At 32.6% G+C, this 22,748-nt stretch overlaps 1 protein-coding gene across 3 annotated transcripts in view; it reads right to left on the bottom strand.

Annotated features, from left to right (window-relative positions):
* TMEM65 (transmembrane protein 65) overlaps positions 1–22,748 on the bottom strand; it is a 36,060-nt gene that overhangs the window by 3,928 nt on the left and 9,384 nt on the right. The window contains exons 2-7 of one of the 3 annotated variants that reach the window (XM_019720544.3): positions 20,847–20,927; positions 12,018–12,062; positions 8,929–8,996; positions 4,652–4,706; positions 3,718–3,760; positions 1,759–1,864 (exon numbers count right to left, since the gene is read on the bottom strand). In XM_019720544.3, coding sequence (XP_019576103.1) covers positions 1,759–1,864; positions 3,718–3,760; positions 4,652–4,706; positions 8,929–8,996; positions 12,018–12,062; positions 20,847–20,927 — 398 coding nt within the window. The remainder of the gene's footprint in view (positions 1–1,758; positions 1,865–3,717; positions 3,761–4,651; positions 4,707–8,928; positions 8,997–12,017; positions 12,063–20,846; positions 20,928–22,748) is intronic. The other 2 variants (XM_019720618.3, XM_019720693.3) reach the window with 2 other exon arrangements.

The following is a 22,748-nucleotide window of genomic DNA, read 5'->3' as shown; positions in this document are numbered from 1 at the left end:
TTAACAACTAAGGAATAGAATCCATATGCTTGTGGGGATTTCTACACACACACACACACACACACACACACACACACACACACACACACACACTCAAGTTAGTAATTGAGGGGCTTTTGTCAAAGAGGAGAAATGGACCTGCATATAATATAGAAAGAAAACAGAATTATCGATTATGTGAGAAAAGGAGACCTCAGGAAAATAATCTTCTCTTGATCCTAACTATAGCATTAAAATGTTAAGCCTAACTGTTAGAATGTTAGAATACCCTTATTCCTCAACAACTCTGGCTGATATTAGCTAGCTAGCCTCCCTTTAATTTATCTACACATTGCAGGATATGGACGCACACATATATAATTATTTATACAGCAACAGGTAGGTCCAAGGTGGAGCCTGAGAATGTGCATTTCTGGAGGTCCCCACGCAGTGCTGGCCCAGCTGGTCCTGGCATCACACTTTGAGAACCACTACCCTAGACCACCACCTTCGTCCGTGGTATGAACTATCGCCGACCTTTTCAGTGAGGCCTGCAGCGACCCTCTTACTTAATGCTGCAATCTGTCTCCATCCTCGTACTCCCAACCTTTTTCACCCTGCTTGGCTTCTTTTTTTCTTTAATTCCCATTATCACTTGCAAACTTCTAATATACTAAATATTTTATTTGTCATGTTTTTCAGTTGTCTTTCTGCCCCCTACTAGAAAGTAAAATCCACCAGAAAAAAGATCTTATTTTGTTAATGAACAGAGTAAAATCTCCTAGGTCTGTACCCTGAGTATAGTAGGTAAACAATAAATATCTGTTGAGTGAATGACTGATAATACCCATCACCTCTAATTCAGGCCTCTCTAACCCTTGACCTTGAATCCAAATATCTACTAGGTGTCACTACTTGAATATCCTACTAGCATCTCAAATTCAATGTGTCCAGAACAGAACTCATTCTCTTCCTTCACAAATATGTTCTTCCTCCTTTTCTTCTTAACTTAATTGGTGACATTGTGATCCATCCAGTCTCCTTCCTATTTAAGATCCACTAGTACCCCATCACCTAGGTACAAGGTTCAGCCTCTTTAGCACGGTTTATACATAAACAGGAAAATGCCTGTCCTGTCTTCCATCTTCAATGCTGTTTTCCAACGCTGCTTCTGTCCACAACTACTACATATTATACACAGCAATACCTAATTTCTTGTATTTTTCTGAACACACCGTTTTTTTTCATTTCTACTTACTAGTCAGTATACTTGGAATTCTCTTGTTCACCTAGTAAATGTCAGACCAATAATTTAAAAATTGGCTTAGATCTCAAAATTGCCAAGAAATCTCCCCACCAAAATAAATTTCTACCCAGTGTTAATTCTCTTACTTGTGCTACTGCTGTAATGCGTAGCACAGTGTACAATTCTTTTACTGCGTATGCCAGGCTAAATTATAATGTGTTTAACTGTCTTGTTCTCAACCTAAACAATCCTAAAAAGAACTATAGTTTATTATTCATTTTCTTTCTTGCACATAACTGATACTCCTCAAGATTAACTGAATCATATGAAAAATTTTTAAAAAATCAAGTACACCTACAAAAAATAAGTCAATAAAAAAATTATTCTTCCTCTGAAACTGCAAGGCTTTGACAATTTTTGTTAAAAACTGCACTCAAATCTATTTTAATCTCAAATTTCTCAAGGGACTGAACTATACGGTGTCGTGCTCTGGCCACCCGAAGTCACTATCATAAACCACATAAAGTACTTACCAAATGTGTACTAACACGTGTTTGCCACATGTCGACTTGCTTTGGCGTGAGATCGGGAATTGACAGGCCTAACCTGGAGGCCAAAGCTTCAACGTAGCCTGCAAGTCTTTAAAAATAAGTGAGGACAGAATATAAGTTTTTAAAGAGACATACAAATGTCCTCATTTCTATAAGTAAAAAACTAATTACTACAGAGAGAAACAAGGTAATCTTACACCTGTAATTGGCACTCCAGAAATGATATAAACATTTTTTCACAACGTTCATTTTTTATTGTGTATAATAAATATATCCAGCTTAAAACTATTTTCATATATATGTATTTAATACATAGGTAAATTAATTGCTTAAAAAAATTATGCTCTACTGTTACTTTAAAAAAACCAATTCAAGGTATATAAAACTTGTTTGCAACAATTATAACTTATACACTTATTTTAAATTCAAAGTAAAGCACTTTAACATATGATATAAATTAATAACTGCCATCAGAAAGCAAAAATTTCTAAAATTTATCAGATTGATATAATAAGAAAAACAGCCTAGAATTTGCAGGGCAATCTCAAGTATTTACCAATTCTGAGTCACCATCACCTATTGGATACAATCTTACTTTATGAATTATAAGAAAGAAAAAAATTGCCAACTATACTATGCATACCATCAATTATAAGATGGATCTCAATGTCAGACATGTTGTCTAAAAAAACTGTGCATCTAAGAATTGATAAAATGTGGTATTTGTTATTTAAAGACATTTTTTAAAAGGCAGAGAATAATTCTTAAATATAAACACTCCCAACAAAATCTCTATTTCTGATCCAACATAATCCTTTTATGATGCAATTTAAAACTAAATGGCCTTAAAATCTATTAGATCATTTGGTTCTATTAAATATATAGAAAGTTATCACAGTAGCTATATCATTATTAACCTTAATGTTGGAAACTGGGAAATGGAATGTTTAAGGGGTGATATCATTATAGATTTATGCCAGGAATTTCAGGAATACAAAATTCCTGCCTTGGCCCAGAAGCAAAGAAACTTTGTTTTTCATAGTAGCTTTGGCCCCAGCTCCAGTGCAGAAGTCGAATATAACGGCTAGATCACTTACAAAGTTGCCTTTGCCTAGATTAGAGGGCTAAATGGACTTCTATCAGACCCAAATCCAAATCTCAAAACTTACTGCTCCAATGAACAAAGGAAGGAACAGAACCAAAGACTGATCAAGAGAGAGTATTGTTTATTACAATAATTAATGCCAACTTAGTCTAATTTGTCCTTCCCAGGCTTCCCCAAACTCAGGAAGGAGCCCAGACTATCTCCCGCTTGGAAGAGAGATGTAAAAATAGAAAGAGAGACAACTGGCCTTTTCGAAGCAGGCATTCTGTTTGTTTCATCATTCCTGCCACATGGAGTAAAAAGAGCAAAAACGGGCCCAAACATGTGCTTAGCCATTATTCCCTGTGAAAGCCCCTCTATGTGGAAAACATGCCTATTCAGTCAGTATCTTCACATTTGAGCCGTATCTCTTCTCCTCTTTGGGCTTAGTGGGAGGTGACAGGGGTGGAACAATGACAGGGGTTCTTACTTTTAATCCTGCCTCACCCTTGGAAATGTCTAAAATATACACAAATACTTAACTCTGCTTATGTTCCAGTAGTTTTAGAAAAATGTGTGCATATATCAGAATCACTTGAAAGATTATTAAATATGACTGTCAGGGACCCATGCCCAGAAACACTAATGCTATATGACTGGGGTATGACCCAGGCATCTATATTTGATACACACGAAGATTGAGTGCTATTGATTTAGAAATATTCAATTTTAAAATTTAGTTCTAAAACACACAGAAAATAAATGTCTCTTTAGGCTTCTCAATCAGAGGAGAATGGAGAAGACAAAGAGAGCAAGTAAATACACACATACACAAACGAATAAATGAATGAACCTACCCAAGTCCTGCTAAATCTGACACAAGATTTCCCAAAGCAGCAGCTAAAAAAGTGAAAAACGGACAAGTGAATTGTTATGTGGAAGTCAGAAAAATCATTATACTATCTCAGTATGTAATCAATAAAGCACTGGTCTGGAACAGTTGTCACATTTCTCAAATTATAATTATATCCAAAGTAACTCATTGGGTAGCTCTGAATCTCAAGATTTCAAAATAGAACAATTCTTCTGAGATTATAGCATTCTACCTAGGAATAGGAAAAAGCAGCAGGTTTTTCCTACTGTGGCAGCCAGTTTCCATTTTGGCTCCAATATTAAAACACCTCTACAATATTTTACAGTTGTAACTTTCAGATAATATTTGTTTAAGGGAATTTGGATATTTGGAAGGTAAAGAGTAAAGCCATAAGTACAGCTCTGAAATTCAAGAAAATCAAGAAATGTCTTGTTCATTAACTCATCTATTTTCTGTGTTCCACACAATAAGTACAACACACAACCATTCCAAAATTTCACCATCATGAAGAACAGAACAGTGTTAACTGGCGGGGGGAGAAAGAGAGAGAACCAAATTAGGTTTTCCATCTTTTATTTCCTTCTTTAATTTCTCTATCCAACTTAAAAATAAATAATCTAATAGAGAAAAAGGGTAGAAAGTTGTTAGGGTAACAATGAATTAAGAAAAACCTTTAACATAGTAAATATAGGTTATTGTTACCCATTAACTAACATAAGGTACCTAACATTTCTCAGAAAAAAAAAGTGCTTCGTACACAAAATTAAGAATTAGAGGACTAGGATATAGGAGATAAAATATGAGACAGTTCAATGAGTAAACTCATTCAAATTATCCGTTTCTAAACCCAACCTACCTACTGACATGTTTTATACAAATACAGACAATGGAATAATTACATTACTATTATTAAATACCTGCCATAGTTGAAATTCCCAAAATAATTCCAATAGACATCTCAATATGGGTTCCCTGAAAAATAATTAAAAAGAAATTAATCTTAAAAATTAAAGCTGAAGTGACTATAAAAGAATAGCAAAACATTAATAAAAACAGGTAAAATAATAAACTCATGTTATTTTAGCAAAATCATATACACAGAATATGCAGAAATATGTACACATAATGCATTAACTCACTTAATTATTAAATATATGTATTCATGCAGAAATAGTACCAATATTTTATTCATTAAAATCAGGCTTTCATAAAAATAAAAAATATCAACACACATAGCAACACAATTAATCATTAAGAATCTGGAATTTGTATTTTCCTATCAAAGAGAAAGATGCTTTAAAGCTCTTTGAACACTGTCGACCAACTCACTTAAATTTTAAATTCTGAATGATACATCTATACTATTGCTATTTATTCTATAAAAGATTAAAAAGACAAACTAAACCAGCTTCTAGGAACTCAAATGCTCATAGATGTCGAAAATTATCCTCATAACACTTAGTTGTTTAACCATGAAATAGTGAGACTATGTGATTCATTTATAAGTAACAATAGCATTTAATACAATAGATCTACAATAAAAATGAGGCTTCATTGTAATATTTCCACTGAACTCATCTACTGAGAGAATTTAAGACTTTCTATCTCATTCCTCTGAAGAAAAGAGGGGCTCATACTTTTAGTTCTACTTCTAACTTTAAAGAGAAGGAACTCACATGAAGAAAATTAAACTATTCTAATGGGTTACTGCATAGAATAAAGAAGAAATTCTCGGATCTGTTGTGCTAGTTTAGTTCTAATCCTTGGGCAATGCGGCCATAAATGGACTTGATCTCCAAAAGCTTTCTTGAATACTGATGCTTAAAAATTTTTTAAATCTCAAAGATATTTGTGGAAGAAAAAAAAAAAGCCCTATCTGGTACGTAGAAATATTTTACTACTCAATCATTTACAAAACTGAAGAGAAGCTGAGTTAAGTTTTCCTCAGTTTTTTCCCCCTAGACCTCCTGGTTCCATCGCTTTAAAATACAGTTCTTATATAGTCCAAACAGCCAGATGCACAAAAGTCTCCCAAGCAGTTAAAATTACAAGGTTGTAAAGGTACCCAAAGAAAGAGATTTCTGAAGAATGAAAGAAAAGAACAGGCACAAAGAATAAAGATGTGTATCTTTATATATGGATTAAAAAAAAAAAAAAGTAAACCACTGAAACTTTAACACAGAAGAGAAGCACCTGACAGCTACAGTGTATAAGAAATAAATACAGCATCCTTAACAGCAATAAATCATTAAAAACGACCTAAGGAGATTCTGCAATACATGTACTTAAAAAGTATGTAAGTACTTAATCATTTTATTAAACTTAAGGAAACTGACGGTCCTTCTAACAGTATAAAAAGCCTCATATAAAGTCAAAGTTGGTTTGAAGGTCTGAAGGACAATCACTCCTTTATATTTTTCCATCAAATTTCATGTTAACAGGTGAGTTAGAAATTATAAACAAATTTAATAATGGTTGTCTTAAAGTTATATCTGGTTCCTTACCTTAATACAGTTAATCTAGCTTAGAATTCTAATAAATTTTATCTTAATTAAACTGTAAGAAAAATAATAATAAAAAACCCCACCACATTAAGTTACAAACAGCATCCCAATAACATTAAAAACATAATAAAAAAACTATGAAACCAAAAGCTTAGTATGAACAGCAGCTACCAATAAAGGTCAAATCTATTACAAGAAGTTATATACAAATTTGTTTTTATGACAACTAGGGAATCAGTAGCCCGGAGAGAACACCTAACAGGAAAGAGGAAAACATCAAATGTCAACAGCATGATAGAAAAGAAGAATCAAATACCTTCTTAATTTACTGTCTTAAAACAGACACTGTCCCACAATGTTAGGAGGCTATCAGTGTGTTTTTTTTAAAGTTAAAAAAATTCTTGTAATAATGACCACTTGTTTCCCTTTTCACAGATTCTATAGTTAATATTATGTATGTATTTTAGTCTCCACAGTCTATTACAAAGCCTATTTGGAAAATTTCACTGTCCCTAAATTAGTTTGCAATTATCACAGGACAGTATTTTTGTCACACCTATTACTCTTCATCGGATGTTGAAGTCAGTGGCTTAAACATTTATTTCAGTATTATATAAATAACAACCTGGTGATAAGTCCCTGAAACTAGATTTCAGAGTGAACTAGGAAAACAAATATTACTGAATTGAAGTCAGCCATCTGCGGCCTACAAACTCATTTATGCTACTGATGAGACACAGCCCTGAGTAACAACACAAAATAGTGAACAATATTACCGTCATTTGGCTCTAGAATGTGGGTGTTTTATTTTGTTTGGATTGGTAGCTCTAATTTAAACACAGATATCTGTTACTTTAGATATTTATTTCAAAGAAATGGTAAGACCATACTGGGAAGGTCTTATTCAGTATCTACAAGGCTACCCAGTTTCCCTATTCTGATCTCTGTTCAAAATCTACCTGAGCTCCTCTTTGGGCAAAATGTATCATCTCAACACTTTCCTGCAGCAGGATAGTTTTTCAGCATTATCTAAGGTCTACTGAGGTTAAAAAATAAGTGATTAGTAAGATAGTGTGGGAGGTACTGGCTGTCAATAGAGAATCTAAAATATTGAGTGAGTTGTGTAAAATTGGAAAAAAATATTTGCCACAGAAAGACTTTAATTCAGACAATCCAGTCAAGAAAACACCAAGTCTAACTACAACTTACAAATTCATCACAATGGGATTTTCATCACAATTAGATTTGATTTACGTTAACTCTTTAAATAATCTAATCAACTCAGATTTTAGTAATGTCAGAAAAGGTAGTGTAGTTCTAAATGGTTGAATAAGTTTCTCATATTCAGATATATAAACTGACCAATTTGATTCTTTTTTTAATCTAATTATTTTTACTTTTCAGTTACAGTTGACATTCAATATGACATCAATTTGATTCTTAAATACGTATTAGGAAAATGTTGAAATCAGTCAAAAACTAGCATTTTGAAATTATATTTTAGAGGCTTTTACCGGACTACTCTGCTAAGTATGGCATCATCTAATGGGTACTTAACGTCTCTAAGTTAAATGTGCATGCTGGAGTATCTTCTGTGACTATTTACCCTGTAAGTTTCCTCAAGCAGGGGAATGGCCAGACTTTTTAGATATGTGATCCTCATAATATGGACATAAAGTGAGACTATGTATAGCAAATAAAACCATTCTTAAATGAACCAATTTTAGATATTCTTTAAGCAAATTTTATAATTTATACAATGTAAATTATCCTGTTATCCCTACTTGAAACCAAATATTCTATTTATGTCCTTCTGTAGTACATGTGACCTCCAAAATACACACACACACACACACACACACACAGAGGCAAACAAACTTCCATCTCTCCTATGTATTTTCCTCACATTCAATAATCCTCAAATCATTCCATTTTTTTAAAGCAGTCTCTTCCACACTAGCTAAAATTTATTTAAAATATTTTTTAATTAGAGTCAATGAAGAAAAATGGATAGAGCACTGTGCAGTTTCAGAATGCTTGCATTTTAATCATGGGCTTATTTCTGACTTTAGAACTGAACCCAATATTGGTGTCCTTTAACAAAAGGTATCCCCTAACAGTAAGAAAGGTAAATCAGCCATCCTTGAGGCTACACAACCTTTTAAGGGACACCCTTACATTAAAATGACCACAGCAAATGAGAACTATTTGACACTACCGTGAAGCAAAGACAGAAGTGGTATATATTCACATTGCTCTGAACTGACACATTCGCGTTAAATGGATAGACTTATCAAACCATTTTTTAAAACATTTTTTCATTGGAAAATTGAACAGGGAACTAATCAAATAACATATATATAGATATGTGATGTGAACTGCCAATACAATTAAAGAACATCAGAAAATCTTATGTAATTTTTTCTTAAATAAGGATGTTGAAACTACAACAGGATAATACAGACCCAATAAATATGTTTATTATTGTCAATGCTATAATAAAAGTCTTAATGATTAATATATATGATGCCTTAAAATTGAGCTATGGTCTCATTGTCGTAAAAAATAGCTTCATTCATTATGATGTTAATTAAAACTTTATAGTTTACAATACGCAAATGTCAGGAAAATTCAGACCACATACATTTCTTTATCAACTCAAAACAGAAGGAGTGAGAGAAAGAACTTACTGCAACAATCATAATTGCATTATCCAAAAAGCCAAACCCTACGAAAGGTATCGCATTGTGGATGAATACTGAAAAACATCAAAAACAGAAAAACATATTTAAGATTTCTATAATTTAAAAATGACAAAAACAGACCACATGATCAAAGTCTCCTACATAGAACTGATAAGCTTTGGAATTTGCTTTCCATTCCCCACAGCCAAAAGATTCTGCTTCTGCTCTAAGTTTATCTACTTGGTAGAAACTATACTGAGGAAAAAACAAAATAAAAAACACATAACATGTAAAAATAATTGTGTTAAGTTTTTGTGTTTTCTTACTGGCAACAAACAACATACAATTAACTACATACAGTTAATGGCAGAACAACTAAGTAAATACGTGTTATGAAATTACCTGTTTAATTGCTATTGACATCAATCTGTTTCTCTTACACTTAAAGACTGGTATCATACAATTGATCTCCATATTAGAAATAATAACTTTCCTGAATCAAATTTAAGGAAGCTATCAGGTCACTTATACTCACTAAACAATTTTTTAAACAAGTGTTTAAAAAAATGTGATTCTCTCATCTATATCGGACACCTATGTGCAAGTTCTTTTTCCTCCCACAATGCATCAGTATCCGTGAATGCTTTCAGAAACCACAAACAGTATTTTATTTAAAGTAAAATGTAACTTGGCCTCTTCCTACCAAAGGCACACCTTACTTCATCTATCTAGCACATAATCTGAATAACCTGAGATAATAGAAGTGTAACTAGAAAGAATTACGCCTGTACATTTGTTACACATTTAGCCTCACTTTTGCGTCTTCAGCACACTGCAGAATGCCTAGTGCACAGTAGATGCTAAATAACCATTAGTTAATTAAGTTGACCACTAATGTGGAAAGGAAGAGACTTCCAAATTGAGAGAATTGAAGGCACCCTGTGAAGCATAAAAAGTCGGGGACAGTTAAAAGACATTATTCTAATTAATCTATAGATTCCAAGGTACTGTCAACATCAGTACAACTGAGGACGTGTTTTAGATAAACATCAAAATTCTGAATTTTATACCATATCCAAAAAATAGGCCCTTAAACCAATTGGTTATGTGTTCAGTTTCAGTAACTTTAGAATCTTTTTTTTTTTTTTAATGTAGTAAGGTCCACAGAAAGTATACTTAAAATATAATCCGGAAATTATTAAAGTTTGATATTACCATAAATGAGTTCTGCACCAATCAGGGAAGGTTAATAAACAGTCCAAAAATCCACAAACAAAAAACAAAAAAAACACTTCTACCCACAACTACTACTGAAGATTAAGATCAGGGAAAACAGTAAGTATATAACCTGGGTCATTTCAGATTTCTTCTTGTTATCAAGTGAGAATGTTTGACATAAAAAGCATCTTTTTAATTATAAAGGGTATTATTTTAAATGCTATTAAAGATGATAAAAATCAAATCAAGCATAATGAAATGGAATTTTTCCATTTAAAGAGCCTAGTCTTAGTTCTTTGACTTTTTGCCTAGGTCTAGTTGTTTAACTACTAAACATTCAAAATTTTATAATAAGCAAATTTCCAAAACATAATACACAATCCCAATTTCCAAAAACATAATACAAATTTGATAGGTCAAAAGAGTATAATGAAAAAATTTTTTAATTTACTAAATGAAACATTTACAGTGAAGAAAAAGCTACTTAAATATATCTTTGGAGAGAGGTCTCCCAAATCATCTTCTCTATCGTCTTTGAAATGCAAATATGGCAAAGTAACTATGAAACCTTTGGGATTATTTAACATTCTGGGGTTATTTTGATGGCATTTCTTAAAAAACTGGCCAGTTACAAATATCTTAAAATTCAGTGATAAGGCAATTAAACTAAGATTAGATGAACTGCTATCCTAGTAAAAACTTGGTCAGCAAAAACCAAGGCACGTTGCTAAAACAATCACTTTAAACTATAAAACATATCGTGTTTTTATGTTTAGACCTAAATAAATGTGTCCTATAAATAAAACTGTATTGTCAACCCACAGAAAAAAATACACTTTTTAAAAACTTAAATAAACATGTACTGGACACTCCACTGGCATTTCAGATACAAGGATAAAGCCCTCAAGAAGTTTGGGTATCAAAACACAATTCTATAAATGGTTAATTTCAATATGATCAAAAAAATGATAATAGTATTGTACAATGCTATGGATATAGATTATATGAATCTAGGAGAATCAGGAAAAGATTACCTGGAAAAGAGAAGTCTTAAAGAATTCTTAAACTGTTTTAGTATTTGGGAAAAGTTACTTATTTCTACATAAATTATATTCTACCTCTGAAAGAAAAAAGAACTATTAAATAGGTTTTTTAAAAATTATGTTTGCTTTCCAGTATGTAATGACCTCCTTGCACTTTGTAATTTCTTCAGTTTCCTTTGGGAAATACTATTCTATAACTCAGCAATCGTTAGCAAATCCATCTAATATTTAGCTTTAACAGACAACCTACTCAAATTCACTGCACTATTAAGTAATTCTCTTCTTCTACTGTCTTTATAATAAGATCTCAAACTGTTTTACATTACTTCAGTGTCAGCCTTTATTCCTATCATAACAGAGTAAAAAAAGCACACCAGCAGCATTGTAAGGTTCTTCTTCCTGGTGGTTTTAAATAAACTTGACTTTCTTCATTACTACAAACAGCAAGCCAGAGTATTTTCTCCACCAGAGAACAGTTCTACCTAGCCTTGAGCCTAGAAATTCTAGTTTGGCAATTTCCCAATTTAAATCTAAACTAAAGTAAACATATCCTTTTTCTAAGAATTAAGAAAAACTCTACCATAAGTATAACTCTACTTCTAGATGGTAAAATAATTAAACAATAATAGATATGGTTGACAATATTAGAAATTCCATATTACTGTGATATGTCTTAACCAACTTTATTATACCTTTGCTTTAGCATGATAAATAGGATAATCCACTTTATCTGGAAAGATTTAATTTACTGACCCCTTTGTACTATCAATGAATGATAGTTATTTCAAGTCCAAAAGATAGATGCACAATATTTAACAATTATAGAACTATTACCATATCTCAGCTGTCCTGGAGTAGGTGGTGCAGCTTCCAATTTTTCTAAAGGGGAAAAAAGAGTATGGGGCAATAATTAGTTACTATAGCATGATTTCTTTTTTATTACAATGAAGAAAACACCAGCAGATTTACAAAATGAGAAAATATCAATTTATTCATAAATTATCTTTAGGTTAATTAGGTTAGGACTAAAATTATCCATATAGGAAATATTACTTGGTATGGATTAAATTTCAAGGCTACAAAACAAAACTGAGCTTTAGTTACAAGCCTGCCATGGACTCTATAGCCATGAATAAATCACTTTTTTTTCTTTTTTAAGTCCTTGCATCTATATAATAAGGCTGTTTATATTAATTATAGTAAAAAAAATTTTCAAAAATGTAACTACCCTTCTTTAAGATGGCAACCTTAGATGACTTATGAAATATATATACAAATGAACATTGACAGCAGAAAAAATATTCAAATAAACCTAGATGTATTTTAAAAATAGGAAAACAATATTTTTAAAGCAGTGTATTACACCAATAACTTCACTGGATTTTGTTCTGTTCCTTAATTAATCTCCCTTGCTAATATACTATTTTGAGTTTTGAAAACTATACAACTGGATAATATAAAATATTCTACACAATCAAACGACCTAAAAAAGTAGGGTGTTATTCAACAAGCAACAATATACTATTTATAATAGATCATAATAAATGTGAAAAGTTTTCCCAAGTACATATATCAAAGTAGATATCTTCAGGTGCCATCATTAAATCTAAAGTTAACAATTATTACAAAAAAGCAATCTACCTAATCTCATCATTGTATAAGTACAAGAGTAAGCTATGGTGAAAGGGCAGAGAATTCTAACCTTCATCATCCTCACCCAATCCAACAGAATTAACTGATAACCTATAAAGAATCCACACCATGGATTGCTCTGTTCTAAAGATTTAGACAACTAGGTTTTCCAAGGAAACACATTACAAACTGGATAGACATTTTCTAAAATACTTATTCATAACCTATGACAACATAAGCACTGGAGAATTTAGTTTGAAAAAAGTAAAAAGCAAATAGATTTCTATTGATAAGCTATACGAAAAAGGAGTATGGGTCATATTTGTGGAATGTTATTTTACTAAAAAAAGCATATAGTACCATAATGGCTTTACCATAAGAATTACACTAATAACTACAGTTTGATCAATTATCATATATAATTCAGAAAGTTCAAATTCAAAAAGTGTTAAGAAATGAAGACATACCAATCTTGGCAGCATTTTACATCTTATTAAAACACAGCCTCCATCCTGTGACTAGCACTATTGCCTCAGAATTGACTTGGAAAGCATGCAAATGGTCTTCGACACTTTTAACAAGGAATATAGAATACCACTGTAGTCCACAGAGTTTTCTGGTGAAGTAAACATGCAGAAGCGGTTACATACCAGAACTACTTGCTAGTTGCATTACTCTCATCACCCCTACAGTTCTGACACTGTGAGAAGGCCTTGTCAGTTGACTGGAGCATCTTGAAATACCTAAAAATTCAACAAGCAGGACCTTCCCAATAGAATGAGAGTATACAGAGCCCTTGCTTTTATTTCTTCAAATCCCCTACATATTGAGCAAAATATTTAAAATATTTCACAACTGCTAAGGATAAGGGCTAAGGAAATGTATAATGTGTAGTGGTGAAGAGGAAAAAACCAAATACTGTATACGGTATCAATCTTTCCAACTACACACAGGATTAAAAAATTAATGGTGGTAAAAAATAACTTTTTTAAAGAAAGAGAAAGAAATACAAAGTAAAGGAGATAAACCACTGGCACAGAGAGGAAAGTAAAATCTATGCATAAATTCTGCCTCCTGCTTCACAAAGAACCTAAGGACTAACAAGAGGAAACATGAAAGGAACATTTCCTAGAAAGTATAAATTTTATTGGAAAGTATCCATCAAAAAATTTTTTTTCAACTATAAATTGATCATTTTGAGGACTCTGACACTGTAAGTTATCTTCTTTGCTATAGTAACTGAATCAAAACAAAATGTGTATCAAAAGTAAAAAACATTAAATGTATAGTATACAACAGAACTCAATCTTGGAAATAAGCCCAAGGCTTCAACAATATTTACAGGTTTTAAAATGTAATGGCTGCTAATATAACCTCCCTGAAAATAGTCACAATAAACCCTAGCAACTTTATTTCCCTATAAATATATCTTAACCTTAAGAATTTTCGTCTGACATATGTAAACTATCTACACTTACACTGGAAATGTATTCTAATCTAGTATTTTATTCAGCACACTTTGGAGTTAGAAAATCCAGTTCTTTCAGTTACTGTGTGTGTGTGTGTGTGTGTGTGTGTGTATGTATTATAAACATAATTTTTCTCTTCTTTTTCTGACTATTTTAAAATAATAAGATGGCCATTAGGAATGTAGTATTTCACAACACTGTATTTTTCCAACTATTTTTAGAATTAGAAAATTCTAGTAGTTCTACTTCCAACACTAGCTGAGTAACCTTCTATCAGCCCAATCCTCCTGCATAGAACTACAGACTAAAATACAATATAAATAAATAACCACCTGAAAGCACTGGAAAATGACCAAAACTAGGGTGATTCTGGAGAGGAATCAACACTCAGAAGGAACAAGGGTGCTAAATGAGTTACCTGTTTCAGCTTTTGGCCTGAGCACAGGCCTCAATCCACAACATGCAAGACAACTAATATGCTAATAAAATAGCTTCTGTCTTTCTGGCCTGAAGAAGCTGTGGAAAAGGTACAAGGTAACCAACGCCACTGGAAAGCAAGAGGGGAATCCTGGAAAGAGAGTCAGAAAGGAGGAACCCTAAATTCTGCATACATTCAGTTCAAACATATGGCTGACCTATGAACCACACATGTGCAGGGAAACCCCCAAGAAAATCCTAGCTAAAGGTAAAGTAACTGAAGATTTGAGCTGCGGCCCAAGACATAGTTTGTAGTTTAAGGGTAACAATTACTTGTCTGCCAAAACAAATAAAAATCAGTATTTTTCAGAATAAAGAGTCCAGAGTCTTTGTAACATAATAATTACAGCAATGACTAGGATACAATCCAAAATTACTTCACAGAAAAACAGGAAAACATGTCCCATTTTCAGGAGCAAAAAAGAATAGACAGAGACCAATCTGAAGTGATTCAAAGGTTAGAAATATCAGACAAGGACTTTAAAGTAGTAATTAAAAGTATATTCAAAGACAAATGAAAACGTGCTCAAATAGCAGCTATAGAAAAGAACCAAATCAAAGCTCTAGAACTGAAAAACACACTATCTGAAATTTTAAAATTAACTGAATAGGCTTAAAAGCAGAATGGAGGTGACAAAAAAAAGTTAGTGAAAATGATGGTATATCAGTAAAAATGACCAATCTGAAGAACAGAGAATCAGAGAATTGAAGAAAAATAAGGAACCAGAGTCTCAGAGACCTATGGCTAACTGCAGAAAAGCCAATTTATGTACAATTGGAGTTCCAGAAGATGAGGAGAAAGGAAAGAGGCCAAACTTATTTTGAATAAATAAAACCTAACCAAGAAATTATAAAAAAAGAGAAAATTACAGACCAATATCCCTTGTGAACACAGACATAAAAATCCTTAATTTAATAACTGCTCTGCTTTCCCAGTGTGTTAATTCATAATAGTGGCAAAAAATAACTAACATCCAGACGTCCTTTAATTTTTTCCTTTCTTAAACATTTCCAACTGCTTGAAGAAGCTGCTTTTAATAGGGTTTCATGTTTAGAAATACATAGGCTAGGAAAATTATCTACAAGCGTCTATGAGATATGGAATATTTTTCCTTTTGACTTCACATCTAAAAGTCTTTGCTGGAGGGAAAGTAAGTAAGACAGTTGTTGTAAATTGCTCATTTATACTGTATCAAATCAAATGAAAATTATTTGAAATGGGATCTCTCTCAGATCTCTCCTTGAGAATTTAAACATATTCAATTATTATCAAGTGTAGACAAATCTTTTCCTTATATAAAGGTACGCTAGATATTTATCCTGGAACTCCTGGATACATAAGAAAAACACTTTGTATGTTTAAATACAAGTCTTTCTAGAATATTTTTTGGGATAAGCTATGCCTGGTGTATTTCTCTTTTAAATAAATTACTAAGAGATACATCTTAAATTAAAAATCAATATATTTTGGTAGAAGAAATGTAAGTAGAACACCTATGGTTTCTACATTTTAGTTTTATGATAGAACAAAACGTGTTTAAAACGGTGGTGCTGGAAAACAGAATTAGGCCCCTTAGCAGAGAGACTGCATTATATTATTCAATAGTAACTATGATTTATCATTTTCATTGCTAAACATGTCATTAAATTTAACAATACTATACAAGGTATAAATCCAAACTTGAAACAAAAGAAAATCTGAAAAACAAAAAGTCTTATTTTCCATTACACTTTCAGGGCAATGGTAATTTTAAATGTGATAACTTGTTTCAGTTTGTTACCACGGATGTAGATATCAACATATATCACAAATCAAGGGAAAAATTCAAAATCATTTATGATGGACAGTACCACAGCAACTTCACCCTGAGATGACATAAAAGGAACAGTTTAATGCACACACTGTCCCTTTAATTACAAATAGCTCAATACTCTTTCTGCCCAGTTATCCAGTTTCTGGTCTTTTGACCACCTAGTGTTTGCTGCAGGCCCCATCACAGCATCTTCCCCAAGAAAGTCCAGTAAGTAGACTTGGCAACACAAATCACAATTTGGCCTAATAAGAGATTTATGAAAATAACAAAACAAAGATGAAACTACTATATTTAAGCAACAATTTGGGGACTACGGTTTTCAATTACCCATATTTCTGAACATTACATAAATAGCTGCTTAGACTTTTAATAGAACCAAAAGTTCCAATGGATAAGATAAAATTTACAATGAACATATAACACATTAAAAATTACAAACGTAAAATGCAAACCATGCTGTAAACAAAATAATTTAAGAAAATCATATTAAATGCCAAAAAATCAAACATGCACCAAAAGGGGTTTATAAAGCTACACAGCAATATTTTTTAAAAGAAACACATTAATATGGCTAAGAAATATACTTACTAAAACTGACATTCAAAATTGAAAGATGAAAATTCTAGAAATAGCAAGGAATTTAAACTTTGTGACTTAGTAAACTTCAATGAACAGGTCTTGTCTTTTAAAACAAAGACCATAATTATAAAAGGATTTCTTAATTATTTTTAAAACTATATGCTTTAACTAAAAAAGCATGTGAGTGTCATTCTGTAATTTTATTTAGTATTTAAAAGTTTATTGCAACAAGTACATTATGTAGCAAAGAAATTTCTCCTTAGATCACATATTACTGTCACCTCATCAACCTGGAGAATGCAATGATCTGGGGCTTCACTGCAGCGTCGACTAGTTTACTTAAGGGCAACTACCCAATTCCTGGGTTGAGGCCGGCCAGTGGCATAACAGCTGAGGACGGGAGTAAGGATGAGGAAGGGAACGGTGCCTAATGACTCATCATGTCTATTAACCTCATTAATACACTAATCTGTTCATTGTTTACCTCTAGCTTAAGAAATAGTAAATACTAGAGGCATAATAATTTACTTATCTTCTAGTTGTCATTTCATGGAGAGTTTTTGGATAATCAAACATATTATTGATTAGTGTTGCTTTTACATGTCTAACTTGTGTACTTGGGACAATTATATATATTACTTAACACAGAGACTATATTCTTTCCCACCCTTCATGCCAAAGGAAGACAGATGAAGAAAATAATTATATCTATAATGATATTCCTTTTAAAAAAAAAAAATTAAAACAACAGTACAACTTTTAAAAAATAGTCAGATCTTGTTACTTTTACATTAGGCATAGAGAGTACTATATAACTTTAAGTTTAGGAAATCACATAACTATGTATATTATACATGGATACATTATATTATAGATGGAAAGCTTAAAGTGAGCTAGGGAAAAAAATACTTCATCTTGGAACATCAGATTTATCTGTGGGTTTGGTTACATAGATTCCCCAGATATTCATTTTAAAATAAAATTGCTTAGTACTAGGAAGGAGCAGAGATTTTTCAGTCAATACGCTACCATTTTCCCCTCCAGTCATTCCCCAAATAAGAATTCTTTCATAGAATGTTAGCGCTGAAAGGATCCTTAGAAATCCCTGCCAGTGGCTCTCAACATGGGATGGTATGTCACCCTAGAAGATGCTTAGAAACACAGGGTTGTTTTTGGATGTGATAATGACTGGGAAATGCTACTAGCATTAGGGATTCTAGATTCCTACAGTGCACAAGAGAGTCCTTCATAATGAATTATCTAGCCCAAATGCCAATAGTATGCCCACTAAAAACTACTGACGTAATTCTCCACTTTGAACATGCAGCCACATAGGCCCAGAGATGTGAAGTGACTTACTCAAGGACACACAGCTGGGTCTAAAACCCAGAGTCTCATTCTCTTATTGTACCTCTCTTTCAATGAATAAATTCTCAATAGAAAAACATAAAAGAACCAAGACTCAGTCATATATGAATATATAAAATATTGTCAAAACACTGGTAATGCATTAATATTTGAAATTGAAATAAGACTGCAACTAAAATATTAATATGCCTTTTAAATTGCCATTTTTCTCTAGGAAACAATTCCCTTTCAGATATACAATTTTCAAAAATCCATCAAACTTAAAAGGAGGAGGAAATCAACTAACTTACAGTTACCAAATAAACATTTTCTGAATGGGAAAATTACATGGTTTCTGTTGGTTTCAGAACAACTAGATACCCTTTAGTGTAGCACTAATCTCCCCTGCTAACCCTGAAGCAATTTATTATAGTGAAAAAAGCACTGAACACTAAGTCCTGCTCTAATAATATATATATATATATATTAATATAATACATAAATATATATTACATATATAATATATATATATATATTTTTGATCCTACTGGTTATGCCATAAAGAAGAAATATAGAATCAGAATCAAGGGATTGCAGAGACCTAAACTCCTCATTTTATGTAACATGAAACTGAGATCTAGAGTTTACGATATATTCAAGATTTGCTGAAAAAAATATATAAATCTTGAATATATCATAAACCCTCTAGCTCTGTTTCATGTTACATAAAATGAGGAGTTAGGTCTCTGCAATCCCTTGATTCTGATTCTATATTTCTTCTTTATGGCATAACTAGTAGGATTAAAAAAACAGAGGGGTACCACCTAAACATTCATAAAGAAGCACACTACGGTGAGTAGAGATATAACTAAAGACTGAGTCCAAAAGGTGATCACTGACAGGTAAGCTCTATCAGTTTAGTTATTGTTCAGTGGCAGCTTACTTCCTAGTGATACCATTTGCCATCATCTGTAGAATAAGTATCATTCTTTTTCCCTACATTGTCCTAAAAATGATGGGTAATTAAACCATCTATAGAATAACTCAAAATTAAAACTTTATTCTTCAAAAGACATTTGCATTAAATGTTTAACTTCTACATACACACTGAGGTTAAAAATTTTAATTTTAGAATTACATTAAAATTGGCAAAGTAGCGTATACTGGGGCATTTTTGCAGACATGTACTAACATGTTAATATATACATATGTGTGTACACATACACTATGTGCCTCTACAGTTCTCTGAAGTTCTTACAATTTGTTTTTGCTCTTGATACTATATATATACAGCCTAAGAAAACTAAGTTGTATTTACCCTTTATCCTTTTAAAATTTCAATTAGTCCATAAAACATTTCTGATACCTTTTCATACGTTGTGTTATACTTCTTAGGCAATATATCTATATTAAATAGTAATCAAAAATAAATAGGGGGGGCGGGGGGTGGTAGATGAGGGTAAAGGGGATCAAATATATGGTGATGGAAGGAGAACTGACTCTGGGTAGTGAACACACAACGGGATTTATAGATGCTGGAATACAGAATTGTTCGCCTGAAATCTATGTAACTTTACTAACAATTGTCACCCCAATAAACTTTAATTAAAATAAATAAATACATAAATAGAATAGAATAGAATAGAATAGAATAGGGACAAACAGATATTTATTTTTATTTCTCCCTCCCTCTTCCTCCCTCCTTTCTCTCTCTCACACACACACACAAAACACAATTCCTCCACTTACCCACCATAGTGTCACAGCATATAATATTTAGTTAGATATCAAGCTGTATGGAGACTGAATCTAAAACAAAACTTTCTGAATGGCCTTAAAGTGAAATTAAATAAGGCTTTCAAACTATTCAAGAATATGGTTTTAAAATATATTTTCCTGAAAATCAGTTACTTAAATGCAGTTTCTCCTTACAATATTCTGACGATTTCCCTGTGTGGTCTTTTTTTCCTACCCATGCATCCTAAAGAAATCCATAATTTTTGTTGCTTCTTATGTCTCTCTTGCTGTGGTTATTTCAATAACTTTTAAAACACACCATTTTAAATATAATTAAATATAAGTGATTTTGTCTTTTGTTAAGGTCATAAATTTAATCCTGCAGTTAATTAAACATGCAATGATTATTCTATCAATTCCACAAAGTTTAGGATTAGATAATAAAAATAAATATTCTGTAGCCATCTAAAACACTGATTGAACAAAAAGATTATCATTATAACTAAAGCATGCCATTTCAAACCAGCAGGAGGTTCTGTCAGATAGATGCTTTGCTACTTGCAATACACAGCTAATGAACAGTCAGTTCAGCGTGGACTGTACTATACCAACGCTACCAGGGGTCTCTGCTGAGGGCACATCCTTCACTTTCGTCACAATGGCAATCTCAGGCTTGGGATATCTGCACGCTAAAAATATTTTAAAATCAAAATGAATGCGAGCAATGAAGTAAATAAAATATGTACAAATAAAAATCTATATGAAATTTTGAAGTGAAATATGCTAGAATATAGGCAGTCCTCACTTTGCACAGTAGTGTGGGGCTATAAAAATGACAGTGCAAGCTGAAAGCATACAAAGCAGTCTTAATAACCCATGGGGGGAATTACAATTTAATGTTTAAAAAATAAAAACATTAGAAACTCTCTCACAAGAAAAAAAAAATTCTGGAACTATGTATGGTGACGGATGTTAACTAGACTTATATCTTGCAATCTATATAAATATCGAATCACTATCTTATACATGTGATACTAATACAATGTTGCATGTCAATTATAGCTCAATAAAAAAATTTTTTAACTCTCTTACTAACAGTTTTAAATACAAATGATTTTAAAATATTAAAATTAATATTTAATATACCATAACTTAAAATACTAGAAACACTGAAAATTAAAGTGTTTTATTTGTAAACCAAAAAAAAATTATCAAAAGCAACTTCAACAGTGCTAGCACTCCTCAGATAACTTACACTATGGAGCAGGCATCTTTTCTATGCTGTGGGGAATTGGCACACTCCTTTCTAAGTCGGGATTAGCTTGCAACATTTATCCTTTGTATTTCCAATGTCGTGCAATACCTGCGAGTTCTTTTAAAGTGAAGTTTTTACCAGAAGCCCCTCCTTTGCAACTTCTTCATCCTTTTCATCACAACCTCCCCACTTGTGTCCATATAGTAAGTTCACTTCTCTAGGGTCCTCTGGAGGCATATCTGGCGTTTCTCAAATGGCAACAGTGTCAACATGCCTACATCTTGGGGGACAGCCTCAGCCAGGGCTCTGCACCCTGCCCAAGGAAGTCCACATCCAGCAGCTCCTTTCCACAGAGGGAGAGCCCCAGACCTCTCACCCAACTCAGGACAACACTCAAGGGTCATCCCATCTCTAAAACTCTCCACAGGGTCAGCCGAGGCTTCCATTGAGACTGTCACTTTACTCCTACCTCTGCCCCAAAGGGTTTCCTTCTCTTCCCTTCCTAAGGTAAGGATTCCAACAGCACTCCCCAATAAACTTCCTGGATGTGAATCTTTATCTCAGAGACTCCCAAGGAACCTAACCTGTGACATGGATGACAAAGCATGTCAGCAACTTATTCTCAAAAAAAAAAATAGTTTACTGTACTAGAAACTATTCTCTAAATTTGAGATTGTTTCAAAATTTAAAAAGTAATACAAAGCTAAGTGGCGAAAGCACAGGAAGAAGAACGGGATGAAGCAGAAGAAAAAAATAGTCTGACTCGGGACATGGTTCACTGAAAAAAATCAGATTAATCAACGGACAGTATATTCAAGGTAATAACGGAAAATAAAAAGAGATGAACAAAAAGGAATGCACAGCATTTATTCCTCAAAAGTGACTACCGTATAGATATAAAATCAGTGTTAACAATTCACATTTTTTTCTAATGTCTTTAAGAAGCCCCTTTGAGGAGAAAAAAATGGTAGGAGAATGTTTTTCAAACCATGATCTTTTTGAGAGACCTCATACACAAACACAAAATTCTGCCAGCTCACCAAATGTCCCACATGATCACTTTCACATCTGCTTGCCTGTTTCCTTTCACAATTCGAGCATGCCTGTGTTTGTCTATGTGACCTCAACTCTTTCCCACCTTAGAAACAAAAACAAAACCACCTTCTATAACCTTGCTACTCAAAATGTGGTCCCTGGACCTGAAGCATGGAAATCACTGGGAACGTGTTAGAAATGCAGAATCTCAGGCCCCACC

This window comes from Rhinolophus sinicus, chromosome 6 (assembly GCF_057876585.1).
Source record: "Rhinolophus sinicus isolate RSI-liver-muscle chromosome 6, RSI-T2T, whole genome shotgun sequence".
NCBI classification, from domain to species: domain Eukaryota; kingdom Metazoa; phylum Chordata; class Mammalia; order Chiroptera; family Rhinolophidae; genus Rhinolophus; species Rhinolophus sinicus.
Note: the sequence above shows the minus strand (reverse complement) of the source record. Positions and strands in the feature narration are given on the sequence as shown.